This window comes from Coregonus clupeaformis, chromosome 23 (assembly GCF_020615455.1).
Source record: "Coregonus clupeaformis isolate EN_2021a chromosome 23, ASM2061545v1, whole genome shotgun sequence".
Taxonomy (NCBI): Eukaryota; Metazoa; Chordata; class Actinopteri; order Salmoniformes; family Salmonidae; genus Coregonus; species Coregonus clupeaformis.
The window spans coordinates 8,746,846-8,774,698 of record NC_059214.1 but is presented as its reverse complement, the minus strand read 5'-3'; the positions used below and the strand labels follow the sequence as shown (position 1 = coordinate 8,774,698).

Genomic DNA, 27,853 nt, shown 5'->3' with positions numbered 1-27,853 from the left:
CACAGAGCACAGGCAACGAAGCCGGCCAAGGGCGGGCCACCAAGGCCATTCATTGTAAGGCTGCACTATCCCCACACCAGGGATCTCATCCTCAAGCTGGCTAGTCAAAAGTTCCCCCTTAACTACAACGGAGCCAGGGTGTCTTTCTACCCAGATCTTACCTTGGAGGTGAGGAACCAACGGAAAGAGTATGATGAGGTACGCAACAAATGCAGGGCGGCCAACATCCGATATGGATTCCTCTTCCCAGCCCGGTTTAAGGTGACAGTCGAGGGATCAACACGTACGTTTGACAACGCAAAAGAGGCAGATCTGTTCTTGACAAGCAAACTCCCCGGCTGAGGATACAGAACGGCTGTGCCAGCAGGCTAAATGGCCAAATACAGGCCAGGAATGTGTGTGAATTGAATTTCCGGCCTATGTCTTTTCGATCAGAAGATCAGAAATTGGGACTTATAGGATAGGTGAGATGTTGTGGCTAATATACCATTGTTTGGCATGTCATGTTTTAGCGCCACTCACCCCCTAACATGAGAGTTAAGTTAAGTGTTATTTAATATTAGTTTATATGCGGAGCATCTATAGACGACGAGTTAGTTCAAGCTTTATGTCTAGACACCCTAACGTTTGTGTGTTAGCCAAGGAGTGCTTCGTTTGGGGAAGTCACTCAGTAAAGGGACGGGAGGGGGGTTGGGGTCTGTGTTTTATGTTCACGTTTATTAGTACAGGTGGCATGACAAGCTCCCGCACGGGGGGACGTTTTTCTTCTGGGTTTTGTATGACAGCAGCAATTTGCTTTAAAATAAGAAATGCCACATAGTGACCGAGCACAGAGTAGACCAGGTGGAATAAAGATAGTCAGCTGGAACTGTAATGGATTAGGGCATGTCGTGAAACGAGCTAAGGTTTTTTCTCATCTTAAATCACTGGGTGCTGACATAGTGCTTCTTCAAGAAACTCATATTAAACGCCCGCGCAGGCCAAGCTACGAGTCGGCTGGATCGGTCAGATATACCAGTCTAACTTTGATGCAAAAGCGAGAGGGGTAGCAATCCTGATAAGGAAAAACATTCCTTTTGTTTACTCAACCTCGATTTCAGATCCTAATGGTCGGTATATTATTGTGGCTGGTACACTGAATTCAAAACCAATAACCTTGGTCAATTTATATGGACCCAACTTCGATGATCCATTATTTTTTCAAAGGGTATTTAAGGCCATACCAAATATCTCGGATACAAGTGTTATTGTTGGAGGTGACTTTAACTGTACGTTAGACCCTCTTTTAGATAAACAGCTATCAAGGTCACTTCAACAATCAAATGCCAGTGTCTGTCTAAATACATTGATGACAAACCTTAACATTGTCGATATTTGGAGACTGACGCACCCAACAGACAGGGATTATTCTTTCTTCTCATCAGTTCATAAATCATATTCCAGAATTGACTATTTTTTGTTGGACTCCAAACTAATCTCAGCAGCTGAGTCGGTTACCTATCACCCCATTCTAATTACGGACCACTCTCCTCTGTCCATGGTGCTGAAACTCGACAATATGTCGACAGGTCGGCGACCGTGGCGCTTAGACGCATACCTGTTGAAAGATGAGGCTTTTTGTCAGTATTTGGAGGAGCAGATTGCCTTTTTCCTCAGTACTAACGACACGGGGGATGTTGACGACTCCACCCTTTGGGAATCTCTAAAGGCTGTGATTAGAGGTTACATTATTTCTTATACATCAGAGAGGAAGAAACGTGCCAATACTAGGCTGAGAGAAATTGAAAGAGAGTTAGGGGAACAGGAGAACGTTTTTAGGACAAATTCCTCGTATATAGTCCTTGAGAAGATCACAAAGTTAAAGTATGAATACAATACCATCCTTTCGAAACGGGTGGGCTCTTTACTTGCTAGAACGCAACAAAGTTATTTTGAACTGGGGGACAAACCACATAAATTATTAGCAAGACAGCTAAGGCATGTACAAGCATCTAGAGCTATTCACAAAATAAAAGACAAGAAGGGTAAAATAGTAACAGATCCGCAGGACATTAATAAATGCTTTGCACAGTTTTACTCAGAGCTATACCAATCAAAATGCGATGCTACTGATCCACAAACTATGGAACGCTTTCGCTGATTGTGAACTTCCTAAACTAGACAGGGGGCAGCTGCCGCACTCGATGCAGGGATAACCTTAGATGAAATTAACACAGCGATAGCACAATTTCCAAACAGCAAGGCCCCTGGGCCCGATGGATATGTAATAGAATTCTATAAGAAGTACTGCGCTAGTCTATCTCCACTTATGCTGCGAATGTTTCAACAATCCAAAGAAAATACCAAACTCCCGCAAACACTGTATGAGGCTACAATAGCCCTGATCTTGAAAAAAGATAGAGATTCCATGGAGATGTCGTCGTATCGCCCCCGTGTCGTTACTCCCCATAGAAAACAAGGTGTTGACAAAGATATTGGCAAACCGATTGAAAAAATATATTTCCGACATCATACACCCTGACCAGACAGGTTTTATCCCGGGCCGACATATATACTACAATTTGAGACGCCTTTTCAACGTAATGTATCATGATCATAAAGTTGAGGCAGTGGTAATAGCTCTTGATGCAGAGAAGGCGTTTGATCAGATTGAGTGGAAGTATATGATGTGGTTCTGGAGCATTTCGGATTTGGAAAGGAATTTATTAATTGGATAAGAATTATTTATGCACACCCAATGGCGTCCGTGGTGACCAATCAGGAAATGTCGCAGTCATTCCGCCTGTTCAAGGGGGTGCCGACAGGGGTGCCCTATTTCGCCTGCTCTCTTCGCTATAGCCATGGAACCCCTTGCTACGCGCATTCGGGCATGTGCCGATATAGCTTCTGTTAAAATAAAAGACACACAGCACAAAATTTCCCTATATGCAGACGATGTTCTTTTGTTTTTGTCCAAGCCTAAAACGTCTATTCCACCATTACTTAACTTGATAAACACATTCGGCTCCTTCTCTGGCTACAAGATAAACTGGCAAAAAAGTGAGATGATGCCAATATCACGGCCTGTGGATATGCAATTTCTGCAATCTACCCCGCTTAGAACAGTGAGGGACAAGTTCACAAGCCTTGGCATTGTAGTGACAAGAGACCTTGACCAGCTATTGAAAGTGAATTGGGACATGAAAATATATCAGCTTAAACAAAATATAGATTTCTGGAAAACTCTGCCTATTTCCTTGGTTGGTCGTATAAACGCTATTAAAATGGTTGTCCTACCCAGGTTTCTTTACCTCTTCCAATGTCTACCCAATTTCATACCACAAAGCTATTTTAAGAAACTGGATTCAATAGTAACTCCATTTTTATGGGATAACAAGGCAGCCAGAATTGCAAAGAAGCATTTATGCAAGTACAAGATAGAGGGGGCTTTGGCCTTCCTCACTTCAAACTGTATTATTGGGCTGCTAATCTGAACATTGTGTCTTTCTGGAGGGAAAGTTTACCTGAGATGAGACGGAAGGATATGCCTTCATGGCTTTTGATTGAGCAGGCCTCCTGTCAACGTTCCTCACTCCCTGCACTTGTTAATAGCCCATCATATGTGAAAAAAGCCACTTATGACTCCAATCCAGTCATTTGTCATACTCTTAGGATCTGGAAACAGATTAGGGATTTTCTTAACATACCCACTGTGTACATAGACAGCCCGATTAGCCGGAATCATGCTTTCCACCCTGCAATGGATGATGTGGTGTTTTCACAGTGGAGGGAGAAGGGGCTCACAACAATTGGTAATCTATACATAGATGGTCAGTTAGCTTCATTTCAACAACTACAGGCAAAGTTCAACATGCCAACAACACATTTTTTTCAGATACCTCCAAATCAGGAATTTCTTAAGGACACACATCCCACAGTATGGCATGAAGCCAAATAGTCCTACATTAGATAGCTTGATCCTTGTCAAACCCCATTCAAAAGGGTCGGTCTCCAGACTGTATGATGTGCTACAGGCCCACATAGAGGTATCCACAGACACCATTAAAAGGGCTTGGGAACAAGAACTTGGTTCAGAAATCTCAAATGAGGACTGGATAGAAGCTCTCAGGAATATAAACCACAGTTCAGTGAATGCCAGACACAACCTTGTACAGTTTAAGGTGATACACAGGTTACACTACTCAAAAGTAAAACTGCATGAAATATTCCCGGACACCTCACCACTGTGTGAGAGGTGCAAGCAGGAGGAGGGGACGTTGTCCCACTTATTCTGGACATGCCCTAAATTACAGGCTTACTGGGCTCTCATTTTTGATTACTTATCTAAGGCCTTTGATAGAGTTCTAGCCCCAGACCCATTGATCGCTCTGTTTGGTACAGTTGATGGGAATAACCAGGAGGGGAAAGCTGTCTCTCTTTGTACTCTATTAGCCAAAAGGCTCATATTGCAATTTTGGAAATTGGAGACTGTACCTACCTTTGAAATGTGGTTACGGGATTTAGGGAATGTAATCCATATGGAAAAGATTCGATACAACACCTCCAATAGAAGTCCATTGTTTTACAAAATATGGCAGCCGATACTGGATAAATGGTCTAGTCCCGCTTCATAACTGGGCTGACGATCTGCTGCTACTCTGTGCTGTACTCCACTCAATATTTATTTTTGGCTGAACTACACTGCTTGTAATGACTATATGCTGTCTTCTTATACACGTACCACCTAATAGGATTTTGTTTTATTTTGTGTATGTGTGAGTTAACTTTTGTTTTGTCCTCTAAACTGGCCATCCCATCCAACAGTACAATGAATGTCATTGTTTGTATTTATGTCTCTTTTACTTTATTTTTATTGGAAAATAGTAAACATATTATAAAAAATAAAAAAAAGACAATATAGGGCATTTTAATGTGTGCCAGAAAACCAAAAAAAAATATTAAAAAAAATAAAAATATAAAAAAATAAAAAAAATAATAAAAAAATATAAATAAAAACAACATTGTAGTTACTCCACAATACTAACCTAATTGACAGAGTGAAAAGAAGGAAGCCTGTACAGAATAAAACTCTTCCAAAACATGTATCCTGTTTGCAACAAGACACTAAAGTAATACTGCACAACAATGTGGCAAAGCAATTAACTTATTGTCCTGAATACAAAGCGTTATGTTTGGGGCTAATGCAATACATTACGGAGTACCACTCTCCATGTTTTCAATCACAGTGGTGGCTGCATCATGTTATGGGTATACCAGGATAAAAAATGTATGGAATGGAGCTAAGCATAGGCAAAATCCATGAGGAAAACCTGGTTCAGTCTGCTTTCCAGCAGACACTGGGAGATGAATTCACCTTTCTGCAGGACATTAACCTTAAACTCAAGTCCAAATCTACACTGGAGTTGTTTACCAAGAAGACGGTATAGGTTCCTGAGTGGCCGAGTTACCGTTTTGACTTAAATCTACTTGAAAATCTATGGCAAGACCTGAAAATGGTTGTTGATCAACAACCAATTTGAAGGAATTTTGAAAAGAATAATGGGCAAATGTTGCACAATCCAGGTGTGGAAAGCTCCTAGAGACTCACCCAGAAAGACTCACAGCTGTAATCGCTGCCAAAGGTGCGTCTTTAAAGTATTGACTCGGGTGTGAGTACTAATGTAAATGAGATTTCTGTATTTCATTTTCAATACATTTGAAAATGTTTCTGAAAACATGTTTTCACTTTGTCATTATGGGGTATTGTGTGTAGATGAGTGATAGAGAGAAAAATCCATCCATTTTAAATTCAGGCTATAACACAACAAAATGTGAAGTAAGTCAGTGTTTGAATACTTTCTGAAGGCACTGTATTTTTCTTAGGTTTTGCCACAATAAATTATATTGAAAAAGTGTTTTAATGATGATTACTAATCTACTACCTTCTCTGAAAATCTCACCCCCAATAATTAATTGATAGGTATGAAACCCTACCAATCCTGTGACCCACAAACATCAATTTTCTTTCTCAATATGGTAGTGTTATCTGGTAGGGCATTGAACTGTCGACTTGAAAATGCAAACTGGAGTTTTGCATAAAGATTTGGCCATAGATTACATTCACGAAAAATAATATCGCCAATATATTATTAATTAATCATTCTCATTATCAAATTAGAATTTTTTTTGGCAGCTATATATATCCATAAATTGCACCCTGAATATGCAATAATAATAATAAAATGTAGCTCCGGCAATATGGGTCATATTTAAACGGTTTGGTCTAGAGCAAGGGACTCCACAACTATTTATTTAATAAGAGCTACTTCATACAAAAAATCATTTTTGTGAGCTATTCATATACAGCCTGCATATTGTGTTATTGTGTAAGTCTAATTTGATGAATAGAAACAAAGAACAGCACCGCATACATAATGTGATTGCGTTTTGGTTCTTAAAACCACACACCATTCTACTGTAGCCTACCTTGAGAATCGTGCCTTTTTAAGATGAGAGAAAATAAAAGGGTTTACATTTGTACAGATCTGTAGCCTGCCATTACAGGACTAGGCTACTATCAATTATTTTTGTCATTCTGTTTAATAGTGGCTTTTTAAACAACACACCACAGTGAGTAGGCTACATATTTGACAACAAATCGTGAAGAAATTGAATAATCATGATGAAGAAACAGAATAATCAAACTATGAGGAAAATCAAAAGTGTGGTCTCAGCAAGCACACTACTTGACCGTTCCGCTTTTTGAACTAAAACATTTTCACAATGTGATTTAACCGATTGATGTCGAGCAAATAGATGGAAACAATTACAGAATGGTGTTAAATGCCTGTAAACGACTTGGGAAGAAAAATTATTTCACATATTTAATTAGGGGTGTAATGGTTCACCAAACCCACGGTTCGGTATGTATTGATCATGAGTCATATAATGCCTGATGAGAGCAGAATCAGGAATACCAAGACTTTTGTATTTTCTTAAATGAAAACACATGATTACTCAACAACAACACTAAAATAAAGTGCAATATGCATGTGAAATCAATATGGAAACATGGCTCAGTCATTGTATAGGCCTATGCTATAACATTTTCTTACAAAGAGAAAAATATGCGCTTTTGTGTGACTCATAGAGGAGGCATGTCTGGTAGGCTACTTCTCATTTCCCACTCAGGGGTAATGTGATGGGCTGTCACTGTTAAGTAGCTCTCTGTAGCCCTGGAGGTTCATCCATCTGTAGGAAGCGCAACACAGGATGCATTGGCCAATTCATTGACTTCAGTTTTAGCTTGCTTATATAGAGTGGTTACTACCTGTTTGCTGAAATGGGTGTGAGAGGGCGAAGTTCGTAACGTGGCTCCAGCACTTTCACGAGGTGCTGAAACCCCCTATTCTTCGCAACCACCGAGAATGGGCGCATATCTGCGGTTATAAACATTCCTACCGCAGAGGGAGACGTTGTTGTTTTTTGTGTTTCCGTCTTGCTCCCGTGGTAGGAATACTGGGGTGATGTCGGTGTAAATGTGTCAATATGTTTGAGGTGTTGGCAGCTGCATAGGCTTTTCTCATTGAGCAGTGGTGACATACTCTCTCTATCACAGTTGTAATCTACTGGGAATCCAGAATGTTCCCAAACTGGAGATTTAAACGATGATCGTACAGAACTAGTTCCCGGCTGCGCCTCACAAAAGGACAGTTTGAAATGCGCCAATTAAGAATATAATTTTGATTACAACGTGCGCATAGGCTCTAGTTGTTTAACGGAATAGCCTGAAATGTTTTTTACAGCTCAGATTTACTTAACAGGCATACAACGCAGCGTAGGCATAGCCTATAGGCCTAGTGTTTTTCATATTTATTCATGTATTCATTCGAGTTCACAGTGCAAACCGAGGTCCCCGTACCGAACAGTTCGATACAATATGTGTACCGTTACTCCCCTAGATTTAATCATGTAATATTAGGCCTACTGATTATTTCTCAGTATCTACTTGCGAGCTACTCATTGACAGCCCACGAGCTACCGAACTTGCAGTTTTCTGCAAAGGTGCAACCTTTGGTAGGCAGACGGAAGATAAGGTCACTCAGTCCAGAGGCTGCGATACAGCGAAGCCGAATCAGACATGCCCGTTCTCATGGCCTTAATGGCCATGTACTCTTATCTCCACCCGGCACAGCCAGAAGAGGACTGGCCACCCCTGTCTGGTTCCTCTCTAGGTTTCTGCCTTTCTAGAGTTTTTCCTAGCCACCGTGCTTCTACATCTGCATTGCTTGCTATGTGGGGTTTTAGGCTGGGTTTCTGTATAGCACTTTGTGACATCTGCTGATGTAAAAAGGGCTTTATAATTTTTATTTTATTTTATTTGGTTCTTACAGGCGAAGTGAAATTATACAATTAATTTACATGTGGTGCACGCCGCTCAAATTATATTGAACAACACCCTGAGTGCATCGGACATGAAACAACAATACAAATGTAACAACAGCACAACAAAATAAATCAACCTTTTATTTTTTTTTATTTTTTCTTTAACCTTGATTTAACTTTATTTTGCAGGTGCTTTTTCATTTTAAACACCAGTGGTCTAACTAGCACTTTCTATTAGCTGCACTGAACCAAAACAGTGTGTCGCGGGAGCAAAGCAAAACTTTAGTGGTCAAAACCATTCATCGATGGGGGGTGGTGGTGCAAAATGCAATCTTAATTCTAAAATGTTTGAATACAGACTAGTTCAAAACATTACTAATCATTGAAAATTACAAATAGATAATTTTCTAGTAATAAAGTGGGGTTGCAAAAAAAAAACTATTTTGAAAGTGGTGGTGCAGCTGCTCTGTTTGCGCCATTGGTCAGGCGCCTATGGGTGCACCATCCGCCAACCAACTTAGCTACCACTGTACTGATCAATGTGAGCGCATGATCTCACCCTTGACCCGGAGTGTTTCCCCATTTATCTATCAGGTGTTGGAGTCTGAAGTTCAAGCAGTCGGACCACCAGTTCCTGCACCAGAGCAACGTGTTCCACCACATCAACAACATCCTGTCCAAGTCGGACGACGGCGACAGCGAGGAGAGCTTCAACATCAGTGTGCAGTCTGGCTACGAGGCCATGAGCCAGGTGAGACAGAATCCCATAGGAGAGCCATACCCATAGGGCCGTTTTCCCGGACCCATATTAAGCCTAGTACTGGACTAAGAAGTTATTTAAATGGAAAATATCCATTGAAAATTATTTTTAAACCAGGACTAGATCTGGGAAACTGGCCCTTGAAGTTTTGTGGTGGCTAGCTCGACCTTATGAAAGCGGGTAGAGAAGAGACTAGGTGAGTCAGGTACCACAGATGCTGTCTGAGACCCAAGTGCAGACCAACACAACAGTCCAACTGATACCTGAGTCGTGTTCATTAGGGAATGCAACAGAAATTGTTTAAAAACTTTTCTTATTTGTTAAGTCCAGGTATTCCCTCCTTTTTTCAGTCTGCTTTCTTCCGTTAAGTGCCTAAAGAACATGACACTGGACCTTCTTTATTGATGAAATTATTACTTTTATATTGGACTAGGTTTAGGAGTAACAACATTGTAATTTTTTTTATGTTATCCTCAATTATTTTAAATGTGTTGTATCCACTTGTGTGGCTGAAATTTTCATTTCTAAATTGTCCAATAAATCTTATTTATCTATATAGCTGGGAGGTGTTGAACATCATTTGACCTTCCAGGAGATGTGCCTGGTGACCTGTCTGAAGGACCTGACCAGCTTGGTGGACATCAAGACGTCCAGCCGTCCGGCCATGATTGGCAGCCTAACGGACGGCTCCACCGAGACCTTTTGGGAGTCGGGCGATGAGGACAAGAACAAGACCAAGAGCATCACCGTCAGCTGCGTCAAGGGCATCAACGCCTCCTACGTCACCGTGCACGTGGACAACTCCCGCGACATCGGGGTGAGTAGGGAGGGGTTGGAGGGACATAATACTCCAAAATCTAATTAGTCAGATGCCACAATGTAAGATTAATGGAAAAACTGGCTGTGTTCATTGATATTAAAGCCGCTCTTCGCTGTCTAACTCCACAGAACAAAGTCACCTCCATGACGTTCCTGTGTGGCAAAGCCGTGGAGGACCTCTGCAGAATCAAACAGGTTTGGCCTCAAATTTTTTATTTTAAAAAATACATTTAAAAAATCCCGCAAATTATGAAAGTGAAGGAGAGCGATTCATTGAATGGGACACAGACATAGGAGCAGTTGGATTCATATCCACGCTAACACACACTGAATATGTATATGTATTTATTATGGATCTCTTCCTGGGCTCCAGCGAAATTAAGGCAGTTCTACAATTTTTAAAACATTACAATACATTCATAACAGATTTCACAACACATTAACACATATGTGCTGCAGGCCATGGCCTTACCGCCAGACCAGCCCCAAGCATCTGAGTGGGTAGGTTGTGTGAATAAGGAAAGGACTCAATTAATCACCCTAAGATGTGCCTCTGGTTAAAAGTAGGTCACTACATGTATTGCACTACTATTTGGGAAGTGAAGTGAGATACAGCCTAATATAGCTAACTACTATACTACAGGATATGGCAAACTTACAGCAATTGAAGCCCTTCTGTACAATGTGTATTGTAATTTACTGTATGTAAATAACATCTGTTTTAAAAAGAAGGAACAAAGGGAAAGCGGTACTAAACATTTTGGTTCACCTCGGCGTCAACACAACCTTCACTCACCAATCCCTTCCTTCTCCCCACCTCTCTCCAGATCGACCTCGACTCGCGTCACATGGGCTGGGTGACCAGCGAGGTTCCTGGGGGAGACCACCATGTGATCAAGGTGGAGCTGAAGGGGCCCGAGAACACGCTGCGGGTGCGCCAAGTCAAGGTGTTGGGCTGGAAGGAGGGCGAGAGCATTAAGATCGCGGGGCAGATCTCGGCCAGCGTGGCCCAACAGAAGAACTGCGAGGCCGAGACGCTCCGCGTGTTCCGCCTCATCACCTCACAGGTCGGTTCACCTGACAATCAATTGCACTATGGGGTCAAAATGTTAATGTTTTCTTTCACTTTAGATCTAAGTGTGTTGTGTGTGTAGGTGTTTGGGAAGCTGATCTGCGGAGATGCTGAGCCCACCCCTGAACAGGAGGAGAAGAACCTGCTGTCATCACCAGAGGGAGAGGACAAGGTAAGGGGTCATACTGTATACCAGGGATTCCCAACCTTTTTCACCCACCCCCCTATTTCACACTTGAATTGTTTTTGCAAATAAAGACAAAAAACAACATTGGATATGATAAATATTGTTGTTTATGTGTTATTGTTTACCTGTCATCAGGCGCCTTCAGATGCAGACCTGAAGGAACACATGGTGGGCATAATTTTCAGCCGGAGCAAGCTGACCAACCTGCAGAAACAGGTCAGCAGTCTCTTACCTCACAACCTATGGAATACCTGGCCAATAAAGTGCAATTAACTACAATATACAATAATCCTCAGTAGCAGGCTTTGAGGGACCGGGTTCAAGCCCCTGACTCTGCTTACCCTCTTCATGTTATCTTCACACTTGAAATTGACTTCATATCCCTCTCTCGCTTTCCTCTCCCTTCCCCCTTCCAGGTGTGCGCCCACATCGTCCAGGCCATTCGCATGGAGGCGACCCGGGTGCGTGAGGAATGGGAGCACGCTATCTCCAGCAAGGAAAACGCCAACTCGCAGCCCAGCGACGACGACGCCTCCTCGGACGCCTACTGCTTCGAGTTGCTCTCCATGGTGCTGGCGCTGAGCGGCTCCAACGTGGGCCGCCAATACCTGGCCCAGCAGCTGACACTGATGCAGGACCTGTTCTCGCTGCTGCACACGGCCTCGCCGCGTGTCCAGAGACAGGTGGGCAGGGTTAATTTCGTCGACAAAGTATTCGTCAAATACCTATTTTTCAGTGGCAATTGACGAGACTATAACTGACTAAATAGACCCAGCAAAAAAGACTTTTCATTTCTGTTGATTAAAACGAGACGATACGAAATTATCTCTGTGACTAAAATCGGACTACTAAGTGGACTGGACAAGAGTTTTTGAGAGATGGAGGGCATTTCAGTGTTAAGCATAATGAATATTAGCAGCACAGATGTGCAGCACAGTTCTGTTCAGCAGTGGGAAGGACGCGCCACACCCGGCACACGCAGCCTAGCCTACATCAGCTGGTGAGCTGCCTGGGAGCAAGCGATGAGTGTGGGCAGACAGGCTCCGCTCCGGCTCCGCTTCCGATTATACACATCGCGCAGGAGACTTTCTTGCTTCCCCATAGCTAACCAGTCACCACCAGCCTTCTAGTTATATACCCTTTGCCTGGTTAAGAAAAACAAGCTACTTTACGAAATGAAAAACAACGGCAGCATTACGTTTAATAGTAAAACAATAGTCTAGCAATGTTTTCTCACCGTTGAGTATAGAAACGTTTTTGATTTTGTAGTCTCACTCAACCCTCGCACTTTCACCACTGCATTTCATTGCTAGGTTCTGTAGCCGACGTACTAGCCAAGTCTCCCTCTTTTCCTCAGAGAAAACAGCTTGATTCTATCCATTGCCATTCAAAAGATATAATACCGGCGCTATGTTTTTTTATTTCTATTGTTCATTGGCAGGCCGGACTTTACATTCATAAAGTAAATCGCGGGCCGTTCTAAAACTAGGCTACTTGCGGACCGGACCGTTAACCATTTGTTTAGGGGTACACCTTGTTCAGTCACGTTACCTCATTAGCTAGCTATAGCTAACAACCTGGGGCGTGTTCAGCAGGATGCAGCGTTTATGAACATTCAGATATAAATATGTTAGGTAGAAGAAACATGCCTCTAAAGGCGTCAGCATGCTTCTGTTCAGCCGGCTCCTAGCGAACCGGACGAGTCCCTTAAAATAATTTCGCTTGGAAAACTAGAAAAAGCTGCAATAGTGCTGTTTGTCCATATTGAGACTTCCTCAAAAGAGTCAGAATTAATCAAAGATAACTCAAGAAATCTGTCATTAGTTTTGATTTTTTTGCCGAGGAGATCTTAGTCGCACAATTTTACATCTAACTGAGATGTTTGGTGCAGTATGAAAACTAGTCGTCTTTCGTTGAACGACAACAAACACTTAATTGAAGAATTCCTACTGTTGACCAATCACCGACAAAGGGGCGTGGACTTCGGCTACTGACTTAGGCTTGCCTTCAGAAAAGATGTGTGCACGAACAGCCGAAAAAAATCCTTGCCGAAGACCAAAACGAACAAAAACGTCACAAATGTTGTCATAATACAGTGCATTCGGAACGTATTCAGGCCTCTTGACTTTTTCCACATTTGTTTAGTTACAGCCTTATTCTAAAATTGATTAAATATTTTTTTCCCCTCATCAATCTACAGACAATACCCCATAATGACAAAGCAAAAACATGTTTTTAGAAATGTTTGCAAATATATTAAATAAAAAACGGAAATATTACATTTACATAAGTATTCAGACCCTTTACTCAGTACTTTGGCAGCAATTACAGCCTCGAGTATTCTTGGGAATGAAGCTACAAGCTTGGCACACCTGTATTTGGGGAGTTTCTCCCTTTCTTCTCTGCAGATCCTCTCAAGCTCTGTCAGGTTGGATGGGGAGCGTCTCTGCACAGCTATTTTCAGGTCTCTCCAGAGATGTTAGATCGGGTTCAAGTCCGGGCTCTGGCTGGGCCACTCAAGGACATTCAGAGACTTGTCCCGAAGCCACTCCTGCATTGTCTTGGCTGTGTGCTTAGGGTCGTTGTCCTGTTGGAAGGTGAACCTTCGCCCCAGTCTGAGGTTCTGAGCACTCAGGAGCAGGTTTTCATCAAGGATCTCTCTGTACTTTGCTCCGTTAATCTTTCCCTCGATCTTGACTAGTCTTCCAGTCCCTGCCGCTGAAAAACATCCCTACAGCATGATGCTGCCACCACCATGCTTCACCGTAGGGATGGTGCCAGGTTTCCTCCAGATGTGACGCTTGGCATTCAGGCCAAAGAGTTCAATCTTGGTTTCATCAGACCAGAGAGTCTTGTTTCTCATGGTCTGAGAGTCCTTTAGGTGCCTTTTGGCAAACTCCAAGCAGGCTGTCATGTGCCTTTTACTGAGCAGTGGCTTCCGTCCGGCCACTCTACCATAAAGGCCTGATTGGAGGAGTGCTGCAGAGATGGTTGTCCTTCTGAAAGGTTCTCCCATCTCCACAGAGGAACTCTGGAGCTCTGTCAGAGTGACCATCAGGTTTTTGGTCACCTCCTTTACCAAGACCCTTCTCCCCCGACTGCTCAGTTTAGCCGGGCGGCCAGCTCTAGGAAGAGTCTTGGTGGTTCCAAACTTCTTCCATTTAAGAATGATGGAGGCCACTGTGATCTTGGGGACCTTCAATTTTGCAGACATTTTTTGGTACCCTTCCGCAGATACAGTGCCAGTCAAACGTTTGGACACACCTACTCATTCAAGGGTTTTTCTTAATTTTTTACTATTTTCTACATTGTAGAATAATAATGAAGACATCAAAACAATGAAATAACACATATGGAATAATGTAGTAACCAAAAAAGTGTTAAACAAATCAAAATATATTTTATATTTGTGATTCTTCAAATAGCCACCCTTTGCCTTGATGACAGCTTTGCACAATCTTGGCATTCTCTCAACCAGCTTCACCTGGAATGCTTTTCCAACAGTCTTGAAGGAGTTCCCACATATGCTTACATTTACATTTTAGTCATTTAGCAGATACTTTTATCCAGAGCGACTTACAGTTAGTGAGTGCATACATTATTTTTTTATTTTTTCATACTTGCCCCCCGTGGGAATCGAACCCACAACCCTGGCGTTGCAAACGCCATGCTCTACCAACTCCCTCCCCTACCTTGGACGACACTGGGCCAATTGTGCGCCGCCCCATGGGTCTCCCGGTCGCGGCCGGCTATGACAGAGCCTGGATTCGAACCAGGTTCTCTAGTGGCACAGCTAGCACTGCGATGCAGTGCCTTAGACCACTGCGCCACTCGGGAGAGTGGCTGCTTTTCCTTCACTCTGCCATCCGACTCATCCCAAACCATCTCAATTGGGGTTGAGATCGGGGGATTGTGGAGTCCAGGTCATCTGATGCAGTACACCATCACTCTCCTTCTTGGTAAAATAGCCCTTACACAGCCTGGAGGTGTGTTGAGTCATTGTCCAGTTGAAAAACAAATTATAGTCCCACTAAGCCCAAACCATAAGGGATGGCGTATCGCTGCAGAATGCTGACGTAGCCATGCTGGTTATTGTTATCTACACAATATCCCATAATGACAAAGCAAAAACTTGATTGGAGTCCACTTGTGGGAAATTCAATTGATTGGACATGATTTGGAAAGTGCATGTCAGAGCAAAAACCAAGCCATGAGGTCGAAGCAATTGTCCGTAGAGCTCTGAGACTGGATTGTGTCGAGGCACAGATCTGGGGAAGGGTACCAAAAAATGTCTGCGGCATTGAAGGTCCCGAAGAACACATTGGGTCTATCGTTCTTAAATGGAAGAAGTTTGGAACCACCAAGACTCTTCCTAGAGCTGGCCGCCCGGCTAAACTGAACAATCAGAGGGGAAGGGCCTTTGTCAGGGAGGTGACCAAGAACCTGATAGTCACTCTGACAGAGCTCCAGAGTTCCTCTGTGGAGATGCGAGAACCTTCCAAAAGGACAACCATCTCTGTAGCACTCCACCAATCAGTCTTTTATGGTAGAGTTGCCAGACGGAAGCCACTCCTCAGTAAAAGGCACATGAAAGCCCGCTTGGAGTTTGCCAAAAGACACCTTAAGACTCTCAGACCATGAGAAACAAAATTCTCTGGTCTGATGAAACCTAGATTGAACTCCTGAATGCCGAGCGTCACGTCTGGAGGAAACCTGGCACTATCCCTACTGTGAAGCATGGTGGTGGCAGCATCATGCTGTGGGTATGTTTTTCAGTGGCAGGGACTGGGAGACTAGTCAGGATCAAGGGAAAGATGAACAGAGCAAAGTACAGAGAGATCCTTGATGAAAACCTGCTCCATAGCGCTCAGGACCTCAGACTGGCGTGAAGGATCACCTTCCAACAGGACAACGACATTAAACACACAGCCAAGACAACGCAGGCGCAGTTTCGGGAAAATAGCTGTGCAGTGACGCTCCCCATCCAACCTGACATAGCTTGAGAGGATCTGCAGAGAAGAATGGGAGAAACTCCCCAAATACAGTTGTGCCAAGCTTGTAGCGTCATACCCAAGAAGACTCAAGGCTGTAATCGCAGCCAAAGGTGCTTCAACAAAGTACTGAGTAAAAGGTCTGAATACTTATGTAAATGTTATATTTCAAAAAATGTATATATACATTTGCAAAAATTTCTAAAACCCCTTTTTTGCTTTGTCATTATGGGGTATTGTGTGTAGATTGATGTGGGGGGGACATTTTATCCATTGAAGAATAAGGCTGTAACATAACAAAATGTGGAAAAAGTGAAGAGGTCTGAATACTTTCCGAATGCACTGTATACACCTGGCACACCTACTCAATGACGAACCATGTGTTGCTGGTCCAGTCTGGTTTCCTGAATCATGACAATCTTAAGAGGAGCTGAACTCAAAAACGTATCTGGTTCAAAACAGCCTATGTGGCATCAGTATTAGTCATAAACAATTGTATTAGTTGCAAAGTTGGTAGAACTTTGGTCATGAAGTCAGTATATTCCAAAACTGATATTAGTGAGATTTAAAGATTCTAGGGGTACATAAGAGTTTTCTTGGATTTAGATTTCATCCTGCCCACATGTCCATGGCTGGCAGCCCCCGAATAACCAACCTTCAGCCTGCCCTTTTTCTTTACAGACAGCAGAGCTAACCAATTGAGGCATTAGCACACAGCATCTCGGGGCTCGTTTGATTTACGTAATTTGAGACAACGAACTAGAGGATCTCTATGAAAGCACCATTCTATCGGACAACTGCATTAAAAATGGGTCCAATTTAATTCAAATTCATAAAATAAACCACTGATTTGATCCATGTCGTCTTCTAAAGCAGCGAACATCGTCGCCAATGTTATGTTAAAAGAACGTCACTTTTTTTTCCCCAACTCAAACATCCTCACATTCATGATGTTAAAAGAACGTCACTTTTTTTTTATTTTACTCAAGCATCCTCACATTCATGAGCTAACGTTAACATCACAAACAACTGTCATTAAAGATACGGAAATGCTCAGAGCTTGCGATTCTTGACCAATCAAATGTGCATTGTCATGCGGCGTCACCCGTTTGCTAAGCCATTGTTCACGCGTACGGTGGCTGTTTGGGATATTTGAAGTCAAGAGGAACACACAACGGTAGGCTATTAGTGAACATAACACACTCACAACTCTTTTTGCTTCAGTAATGGTGAAAAAAAACGAGGCTAAATCAGTGAGTTCAACCCCCCTTTAACATCAGCAAAGCCAAAAGAGAATCTCTGCATGATGTACAGTATTATCACTCCAACCATTTGATAACATTGACCACATGGCTATCCATTCTCACCCTTCACCTGTCCCCTCTCTCCCAGGTGACCTCTCTCCTCCGTCGCGTCCTCCCCGAGGTGACGCCCGTGCGCCTGGCCAGCATCATCGGTGTCAAGGCCCTGCCGCCTGCCGATATCAGTGACATCATCCACTCGACCGAGAAGGGTGACTGGAACAAGCTTGGCATCCTGGACATGTTCCTAGGCTGCATCGCCAAGGCGCTCACCGTGCAGCTCAAGGCCAAGGGGACCACAATTTCCGGCACGGCGGGCATGGCGGCAGGCAAAGGCGTTACCACTGTCACGCTGCCCATGATCTTCAACTCCAGGTGAGACTACAACTTTGAGATGTACTCGGGTGAGGGTGGTGTCCCAAAACTAAGTCAAGATGTTTTGCGGTGGTGTGCCCTAACGACCCTGGTACTGTAAATGTAGCCCACCTGGATGGGTTATCTCTCAAAAACAATACATGACTTCGTCGACAAACATTTTTGAGATATTCTCAAACCAATTATCATTTGTGGTTGTTTGTATATTGTTTTATCAGATGTGATTTCTCCTGATTCAACAAAAATTCCTGATTTTTCAATCAAATCTCAGTCAAATGTATTTATCAAATCAAATTGTATTTGTCACATGCGCCGAATACAACAGGTGTAGACCTTACAGTGAAATGCTTACTTACAAGCCCTTAACCAAGAATGCAGATTTAAGAAATAATACCCCCAAAAAATAAGAAATAAAAGTAACAGATAATTAAAGAGCAGCAGTAAAATAACAATAGTAAGATAACAATAGCGAGGCTATATACAGGGGGGTACCAGCACAGAGTCAATGTGCGGGGGCACCGGTTAGTCGAGGTAATGGAGGTAATATGTACATGTAGGTAGAGTTATTAAAGTGACTATGCATAGATAATAAACAGAGTAGCAGCAGCGTAAAGTGGGAGGGGGGGGGGCAATGCAAATAGTCTGGGTAGCCATTTGATTAGCTGTTCAGGAGTCTTATGGCTTGGGGGTAGAAGCTGTTTGGAAGCCTCTTGGACCTAGACTTGGCGCTCCGGTACCGCTTGCTGTGCGGTAGCAGAGAGAACAGTCTATGACTTGGGTGGCTGGAGTCTTTGACAATTTCTAGGGCCTTCCTCTGACACCGCCTGGTATAGAGGTATAGAGGTCCTGGATGGCAAGAAGCTTGGCCCCAGTGATGTACTGGACCGTACACACTACCTTCTGTATAACGCCCTTTATACATTTTACTAAAATCCTCTTCTATTCATACATCTCTGGAATTGACCTAACCCCTCAAAACCAATATACTCATTGTTTTGCTGATCAGATCTCTGTAGTATTATGTCCCATACTGAACACATTGGTCTAAAACTGCCTCTCTCCATGTGCAGCTACATACGCCGGGGGGAAAGCCACTGGTGGATGAAGGGATCAACTCCCCCTCAGATCGCTGAGATCATCATCAAGCTGGTCAAAGACATGGCTGCCGGACACCTGTCGGACGCCTGGTCTCGGGTGACAAAGAACGCCATCGCTGAGACCATCATCGCCCTCACCAAGATGGAGGAGGAGCATCGCTCGCCAGTCCGCTGCATCGCCACCACCCGGGTACGGCTGTTTTCATATCACGCTACCACAAGTGTGTGTGTGTATGTGCGAGTGTGCATGTCAGACCTTGGTTCAAATACTATTTTCATTACTTTGACATACATTTCAAAGTAAGTATTTGTGTGTGTGTGTATATATATATATATATATATATATATATATATTTTTTTTTTTATTAAATAGTATTTGAATATTGAAATGTGTTTGGAAATACACTTGGAAAGTATTGGCATGTATTTTAAATTTACAAATCAAATAAATACTACCATGCATTTGAACCCAGGTCCTAGGAGTATATGAAATAATGCATTTGGAAATAAGTATTTGAAAATATTTTCAAATAGTAGGCTGTTTATAGGACATTATTTAAAAATACTTTCAAATATTTCAGGCACTTTATTTGACAATACTCAATACACAGAAAGTAAGTAGCTATGTCAATAACAAATAATCGAAATGCACATGTATTTGAACTTAGGTCTGGTGTGTGGCTGAAATGTTTGCATGAACTGCGCTCTGTGTGTGTGTGTGTAGTGTGTGACGGATGTTTGTCTGTACACATGTGTTAGGTTAGTGTGTTTGAGTAAATTTGTTGGGATATTCTCCTTTGTCCTCTCTGTCCTCTCTCTCTGTACTGTAGTTGTGGCTGGCACTGGCCTCTCTGTGTGTATTGGACCAGGATCATGTGGACAGGCTGTCCTCGGGCCGCTGGATGGGCAAAGACGGACAGCAGAAACAGATGGTAACTTGTCCAAATTAGCCTCATAGAACGTGCACTTTGGCAAAGCAATATTGCATTGTAACTTGTAACCAATAGAATCAGAGGCTCTTTTCAATTGTAACCTGTTGAGATAATGCATAAATTAATGGATTTAATTCATAGCACTCAAAAGCGTATTCCTTACAAATGCGATAATTTTAACATTTACATTCATAGGACTATATGGTAAATCAATTTTAATTAAATCACTTTTTGTCAGCATCCCTTTTGATTTAAACAAAACTTCCCATACGTGTTTGCCCATGGAAGAAGTGGTCAGAAAGTGACTTTTTGGACCTGAATGCCAAAACATTCAGGAGATAAAGGTGCTCAGTTGACCCATTTTGTATACCCCAGCATACCATATCACTGGAAAAGATAAACGGTTGAGTTTGATATCATTTAAAAGCTTACCAACAGTGTTGTCAAACTATTTGAGTATTTCTTAAAAATAAATTGCATATGTTGTAGCTTAGACCCTATTTCACATCATCTGAGGTTTTTGTATTTAGCCCGTCATCAGTTGAGACACAACATGCGCTTGAGTACAGGGTGGGTGTGATTTCAATCATAGAAATATAATTCATAGAATGGACTTATCCCTTCAGACCACTGCAAGTTAGCTGGTACACCAGTGAAAAGTAATTTACATTTTAACTTATAATTACTATCACAAAAATGACTGCAGGTCCATCCACCTTAGAATGTAAACTTAAATGGTAATGTCTATTATATTATGTATATTTATATGATTTCAATAGGTTTCCTATAGATGATTGACATTCTAATTTAAAATAACATACAGTACCTGTCAAAAGTTTGGACACACCTACTCATTCAAGGGTTTTTCTTTTTTTGTAAAACTATGTTCTACATTGTAGAATAATAGTGAAGACATCACAATTATGAAATAACACATATGGAATCATGTAGGAACCAAAAAAGTGTTAAACAAATCAAAATATATTTTAGAATCTTCAAATAGCCACCCTTTGCCTTGATGACAGCTTTGCACACTCTTGGTATTCTCTCAACCAGCTTCACCTGGAATGCTTTTCCAACAGTCTTGAAGGAGTTCCCACATATTCTGAGCACTTGTTGGCTGCTTTTCCTTCACTCTGCGGTCCGACTTATCCCAAACCATCTCAGTTGGGTTGAGATCAGGGGATTGTGGAGACCAGGTCATCTGATGGTCATCTCCATCACTCTCCTTCTTGGTAAAATAGCCCTTACACAGCCCGGAGGTGTGTTGGGTCGTTGTCCTGTTGAAAAACAAATGATAGTCCCACTAAGCCCAAACCAGATGGGATGGCGTATCGCTGCAGAATGCTGTGGTAGCCATGCTGGTTAAGTGTGCCTTGAATAAATCACAGACAGTGTCACCAGCAAAGCACCCCCACACCATAACACCACCTCCTCCATGCTTTACGGTGGGAAATAAACATGCAGAGATCATCCATTCACCACACCGCATCTCACAAAGACACGGCTGTTGGAACCAAAAATCTCAAATTTGGACTCCAGACCAAAGGACAAATTTCCACCGGTCTAATGTCCATTGCTTGTGTTTCAAGCAAGTCTCTTCTTCTTATTGGTGTCCTTTAGTAATGGTTTCTTTGCAGCAATTTGACCATGAAGGCCTGATTCACACAGTCTCCTCTGAACAGTTGATGTTGAAATGTGTCTGTGACTTGAACTCTGTGAAGCATTTATTTGGGCTGCAATTTCAGAGGTTGGTAACCTTAATGAACTTATCCTCAGCAGAGGTAACTCTGGGTCTTCCATTCCTGTGGCGTTCCTCATGAGAGCCAGTTTCATCATAGCACTTGATGGTTTTTGTGACTGCATTTGAAAAAAGTTCTTGACATTTTCCGTATTGACTGACCTTCATGTCCTAAAATAATGATGGACTGTCGTTTCTCATTGCTTATTTAAGCTGTTCTTGCCATAATATGGACTTGGCCTTTTACCAAATAGGGCTATATTCTCTATACCCCCCCTACCTTGTCACAACACAATTGATTGTCTCAAACGCATTAAGAAGGAAAGAAATTCCACAAATGTACTTTTAAGAAGGCACACCTGTTAATTGAAATGCATTTCAGGTGATTACCTCATGAAGCTGGTTGAGAGAATGCCAAGAGCGTGCAATGCTGTCATCAAGGCAAAGGGTGGCTATTTGAAGAATCTCAAATATAACATATATTATATTTGTTTAACACTTTTTTGGTTACTACATGATTCCAAATAAAATAAAGAAAAACACTTGAATGAGTAGGTGTGTCCAAACTTTCGACTGGTACTGTATATTCCCATTCAAGTCAACTTCCATTGAAGTCAATTGTCTTTATGGTACCATTTAAAAGTTGAAATTTTAATTGTATTGCCATTTTAGCACAATTATAAGCCAAAACATGATACCCACTCTGTGTTCAAGAGCATGATGTCTCAACCGATGCTGGGCACAACAAGTAATTGTCAAGTTCGCAACCCCCCACCTTGTCCATTGGTTGAGCATGTTGATCTGCCATGTACGGAGTACGCACGCACGGTTGCGCCTTTTCCCTAGTTGTCCGGTCGAGTGTGTATAGCTAGCTACCTAGTTTAAATATCAACACTACTGCCACAGCAGCGTAACATTTGATTAACACTTGATTTAGCCTACATCATCATCAATATTCGGTCTGGTTGGCAGATATGCTCAGCAGAGAGAGGCAGAAAGACATAGAAAGGTAAATCATGAATCAGTAAAAGAAATCAAGCTAGCTAACTAGCAGATTTACATCAGTCATCAACATCAATGATCAGCTGATAGCCCACCTTTTCCAGATGTCAATCATGTATTTAGGAGGCTCTGTAACTAGCTTGCTTACATAGGCCTATGCTAAAAAAACAACAACAAAATTTTTTTTTGCTACAGAGGCATTTAGTATGTTATGATTGTCGAGATATGAATTATGAAAGTAAAATAAAAATGTGACCGACCAGCTCGATTCGGTCTGATTCTTTGTCTACACCCATTCAGCATCGTTCACACCCTCTTAAGCTTTAGCCCCACCCATCTCTTTAAGGATTCACATTTGAGGCCATGTACTAAACAACCAAAGATTTCAAGACTAAAGACTGGTTTATACAAATTTAATCTGGAGTGCCAGAGTGTGCTCTGGGCGTTCGTAAACTCAGAGCGTTGTCAGATTGTCCGTTCGTAAATTCAGAGCGTTTTGCTCTTGGAACGTTTAGAGCGCACACTGGACGCTCTGGTCGAGGAGTTAGAGTTGATCCGAGCGTTCTGACCCTAACAGCAGCAGTCAGGCACCCAAGCTAACTGGCTAACGTTGGCTAGCTTGCTAGCTGCTTCCAGACACGAATGAGAGAACAGCTCACTCTGACCATTTTACTCGCCCTAGCAGAGCTGGTTAGGCTGTTTTTATGTTATTCAGAGCGTTGGTGACTGAAACTGTGCTGCTGACAACAATTGAATTACGCTTTTTTGCTAACATTTACTGACACCAGCCATATTCAACGGGTGTTGAGCGTTTGTAAATTTGTCAGTTATTGTGCGCTCTCTCAGATGAGTGCTCTGAAATCGGATTAGATGTAGCAGTGACGTCATCTGTCTGTCTATCGACAGTTGTCGCAGTGACATCATGAACATTCTATTGAAATGGTTACTTGTATAGAGGAGTCTTTTGTTTAGACGTGTAGCTAGCTAGCTAAACAATGAACCATAATCCCAACTCATAACGTTACTACCCTGCATTAATCTGAAGGTAGCTAACCAACCAGGTTCAATGTTAGCTAGCTAACATTAGGCTATAACTAGCAATGCAAATGGCTCTGAGATACCAATAATATTACTACACAGATCATACACATAACGTTAGTTAGCGAGCCAGCCAGCTAACATTATCTAGCTAGCTAACAGTATACATTAACTTGAAATGGAAACATATTTCTGTGGCTAAACCAACTAGGCTCGTAATTTAACAATTTTATTTGTATTTACAGATAGCATACAGATGGCATTTCTGCCCAAAAACGCATTTTGATTTTTAAAATGTTTACGTTCAAATGGCTCTCCTGTGAAGTAGTGACGTGCGACATACACTTAGTTTCCTGAAACGAGCCACAAATTCAAGCGGGGGGGGTGCCCTTTTTTAAATTCATTTTTTTGCACTTGCCCAATGAAAGGTCTGTGCACGGCCCTGTCGAGGTGTTCAGGTCGTAACCATAAAGTCTCATGCTCCCATCCACAGCCCATGTGTGATAACCACGACGACGGTGAGACTGCAGCCATTATCCTGTGTAACATGTGTGGTAACCTGTGTACCGACTGTGACCGCTTCCTCCACCTGCACCGACGCACACGCTCCCATCAGAGACAGGTCAGTAGTACCCACATTCACCTGTAGATGGCAATCTGCTCCCAGTCATTACAGTGCCTTCAGAAAGTATTCACACCCCTTGGCTTTTTCCACATTTTATTGTGTTACAGCCTGAATTTAAAATTGGTTAAAAAAAAGAATGTAAATGTCAGTGGCCTACACACAATACCCCGTAATGTCAAAGTGGAATTATGTTTATCGAAATCTTTACAAATTAATAAAACATGAAAAGCTGAAATGTCTTGAGTCAATAAGTATTCAGCCCCTTTGTTATGGCAAGCCTTTGTAATGGTCTAAAGTCTAAATAAATTCAGGATTAAAACATGTCACATAATAAGTTGCATGGATTCACTCTGTGTGCAATAATAGTGTTTAACATGATTTTTGAATGACTACCTTATCTCTGTACCCCACACATACAATTATCTGTAAGGTCCCTCAGTCGAGCAGTGAATTTCAAACACAGATTCAATCACAAAGACCAGGGATGTTTTCCAATGCCTCACAAAGAAGGGCACCTATTGGTAGATGGGTAAAAATATAAAAGCAGACATTGAATATCCCTTTGAGCATGGTGAAGTTAATAATTACACTTTGGATGTTGTATCAATACATCCAGTCACAACAAAGATTCAGGCGTCCTTATTAATACTGCAAAAAATTTGGCAAAGCAATTCACTTTTTGTCCTGAATACAAAGTGTTATGTTTGGGGTTACTGAGTACCACTATCCATATTTTCAAGCATAGTGGTGGCTGCATCATGTTATGGGTATGTTATGGGTATGCTTGTAATCGTTAAGGACTGGGGAGTTTTTCAGGATAAAAAAGAAATGGAATGGAGCTAAGCACAGGCAAAATACTAGAGGAAAACCTGGTTTAGTCGGCTTTCCACCAGACTGGGAGATTAATTCACCTTTCAGCAGGAGAATAACCTAAAACACAATGCCAAATCTACACTGGAGTTGCTTACCAAGAAGACAGTGAATGTTCCTGAATGGCCGAGTTACAGTTTTGACTTAAATCTACTTGGAAATCTATGGCAAGACCTGAAACTGGTTGTCTAGCAATGATCAACAACCAATTTGACAAAACCTGAAGAATTTTGAAAATAATAATGGGCAAATATTGGACAATCCAGGTGTGGAAAGCTCTTAGAGACTTACCCAGAAAGACCCACAGCTGTAATTGCTGCCAAAGGTGCTTCTACAAAGTATTGACTCAGGGGTGTGAATACTTATGTAAATTAGATTTCTGTATTTAATTTTCAATAAATTAGCTATATTTTCTAAAAACATGTTTTCACTGTGTCATTATGGGGTATTGTGTATAGATGGGTGAGAAAAAATCTGTTTAGTCCTTTTTTAATTCAGGCTGTAAACCAACAAAATGTGGAATAAGTCAAGCGGTATGAATACTTTCTGAAGAGACTGGGAGCCTGTCAGTGTCATGCTTCTTTCCCCCTTTTTACCACCTGCAATAATGTGTATACCCCCATTTGTGAAGACCTACCTTGGCTATAGTCATTTACAAGACAGTTTTTGTTAGTCATGCTGTGTTTTTTCAGTATTACCATTCATTCTGAAAATATCCAAAACACCTTACAAGACCCTACAATCCAATTCGTATTGCAACTGTAGCCCTTTCTGACAGTAATGATACAGACCTCTACAATTCAACATGGCGGTAACCCTAGTCTGCTGTTTCTCTCCAGGTGTTTAAGGAGGAGGAGGAGGCAATCAAGGTGGACCTCCACGAGGGCTGTGGGAGGACAAAGCTCTTCTGGCTCATGGCTCTGGCTGACTCCAAGACCATGAAGGCCATGGTGGAGTTCAGGGAGCACACAGGTAACAGACCATATCTAGACCCTTTCTGGCCCTGTCCAGAAACAACCCCTAGCTTACCATTACCCCCTAGACAGTTGTATAGATCTGAGAGGGACTGAATATGGTGACATTTCTACCTAGCCTATTAGAAGGTAAAGTGGAGCTACTACTTGTTGCTTATACCTTTCAAATTCTTTACGATCATAAAACGACACCGGCTGTCATGACTGTTAACATCTGCCATGTGATGTTTATGACAGGGTTATGTATGGCTTATGATCCTTTTTTTGTGCATAGCTAATGCTCTGCCTCTGTGTGCAGGGAAACCAGCCTCCAGCAGCTCAGACGCTTGCAGGTTCTGTGGCACCAGGAACGGCACCGAGCTCTCGGCCGTGGGCAGTGTGTGCTCTGACCCAGACTGCCAGGTACCAACCACTCACAACATCAGTCATAATGATCATAGTTCTGGATTGCATTGATAAATCTCTTTTCATATTCAAGTGTTCAGAGCACTAAATTTACCTGATCCAGTCATAGTAACATATTGGATCTATATACAGTGGGGAGAACAAGTATTTGATACACTGCCGATTTTGCAGGTTTTCCTACTTACAAAGCATGTAGAGGTCTGTAATTTTTATCATAGGTACACTTCAACTGTGAGAGACAAAAATCCAGAAAATCACATTTTATGATTTTTAAGTAATTAATTTGCATTTTATTGCATGACATAAGTATTTGATCACCTACCAACCAGTAAGAATTCCGGCTCTCACAGACCTGTTAGTTTTTCTTTAAGAAGCCCTCCTGTTCTCCACTGATTACCTGTATTAACTGCACCTGTTTGAACTTGTTACCTGCATAAAAGACACCTGTCCACACACTCAATCAAACAGACTCCAACCTCTCCACAATGGCCAAGACCAGAGAGCTGTGTAAGGACATCAGGGATAAAATTGTAGACCTGCACAAGGCTGGGATGGGCTACAGAACAATAGGCAAGCAACTTGGTGAGAAGGCAACAACTGTTGGCGCAATTATTAGAAAATGGAAGAAGTTCAAGATGACGGTCAATCACCCTCGGTCTGGGGCTCCATGCAAGATCTCACCTCATGGGGCATCAATGATCATGAGGAAGGTGAGGGATCAGCCCAGAACTACACGACAGGACCTGGTCAATGACCTGAAGAGAACTGTGACCACAGTCTCAAAGAAAACCATTAGTAAAACACTACGCCGTCATGGATTAAAATCCTGCAGCGCACGCAAGGTCCCCCTGCTCAAGCCTGCGCATGTCCAGGCCCGTCTGAAGTTTGCCAATGACCATCTGGATGATCCAGAGGAGGAATGGGAGAAGGTCATGTGGTCTGATGAGACAAAAATAGAGCTTTTTGGTCTAAACTCCACTCGCCGTGTTTGGAGGAAGAAGAAGGATGAGTACAACCCCAAGAACACCATCCCAACCGTGAAGCATGGAGGTGGAAACATCATTCTTTGGGGATGCTTTTCTGCAAAGGGGACAGGACGACTGCACCGTATTGAGGGGAGGATGGATGGGGCCATGTATCGCGAGAACCTTCCCTCAGTAAGAGCATTGAAGATGGGTCGTGGCTGGGTCTTCCAGCATGACAACGACCCGAAACACACAGCCAGGGCAACTAAGGAGTGGCTCCGTAAGAAGCATCTCAAGGTCCTGGAGTGGCCTAGCCAGTCTCCAGACCTGAACCC

The 27,853-nt window shown here is 42.3% G+C and overlaps 1 protein-coding gene across 2 annotated transcripts in view; it reads left to right on the top strand.

Annotated features, from left to right (window-relative positions):
- The window catches only part of mycbp2 (MYC binding protein 2), a 318,384-nt gene that overhangs the window by 264,933 nt on the left and 25,598 nt on the right, over positions 1–27,853 (top strand). For both annotated transcript variants that reach the window (XM_041843995.2, XM_041843996.2), the window contains 13 exons: positions 8,959–9,115; positions 9,684–9,941; positions 10,073–10,138; positions 10,771–11,010; positions 11,098–11,187; positions 11,338–11,418; positions 11,619–11,885; positions 17,586–17,869; positions 18,940–19,156; positions 19,797–19,898; positions 24,173–24,301; positions 26,014–26,146; positions 26,447–26,550. In XM_041843995.2, the coding sequence (XP_041699929.1) occupies positions 8,959–9,115; positions 9,684–9,941; positions 10,073–10,138; positions 10,771–11,010; positions 11,098–11,187; positions 11,338–11,418; positions 11,619–11,885; positions 17,586–17,869; positions 18,940–19,156; positions 19,797–19,898; positions 24,173–24,301; positions 26,014–26,146; positions 26,447–26,550 (2,128 nt within the window). The remainder of the gene's footprint in view (positions 1–8,958; positions 9,116–9,683; positions 9,942–10,072; positions 10,139–10,770; positions 11,011–11,097; positions 11,188–11,337; positions 11,419–11,618; positions 11,886–17,585; positions 17,870–18,939; positions 19,157–19,796; positions 19,899–24,172; positions 24,302–26,013; positions 26,147–26,446; positions 26,551–27,853) is intronic.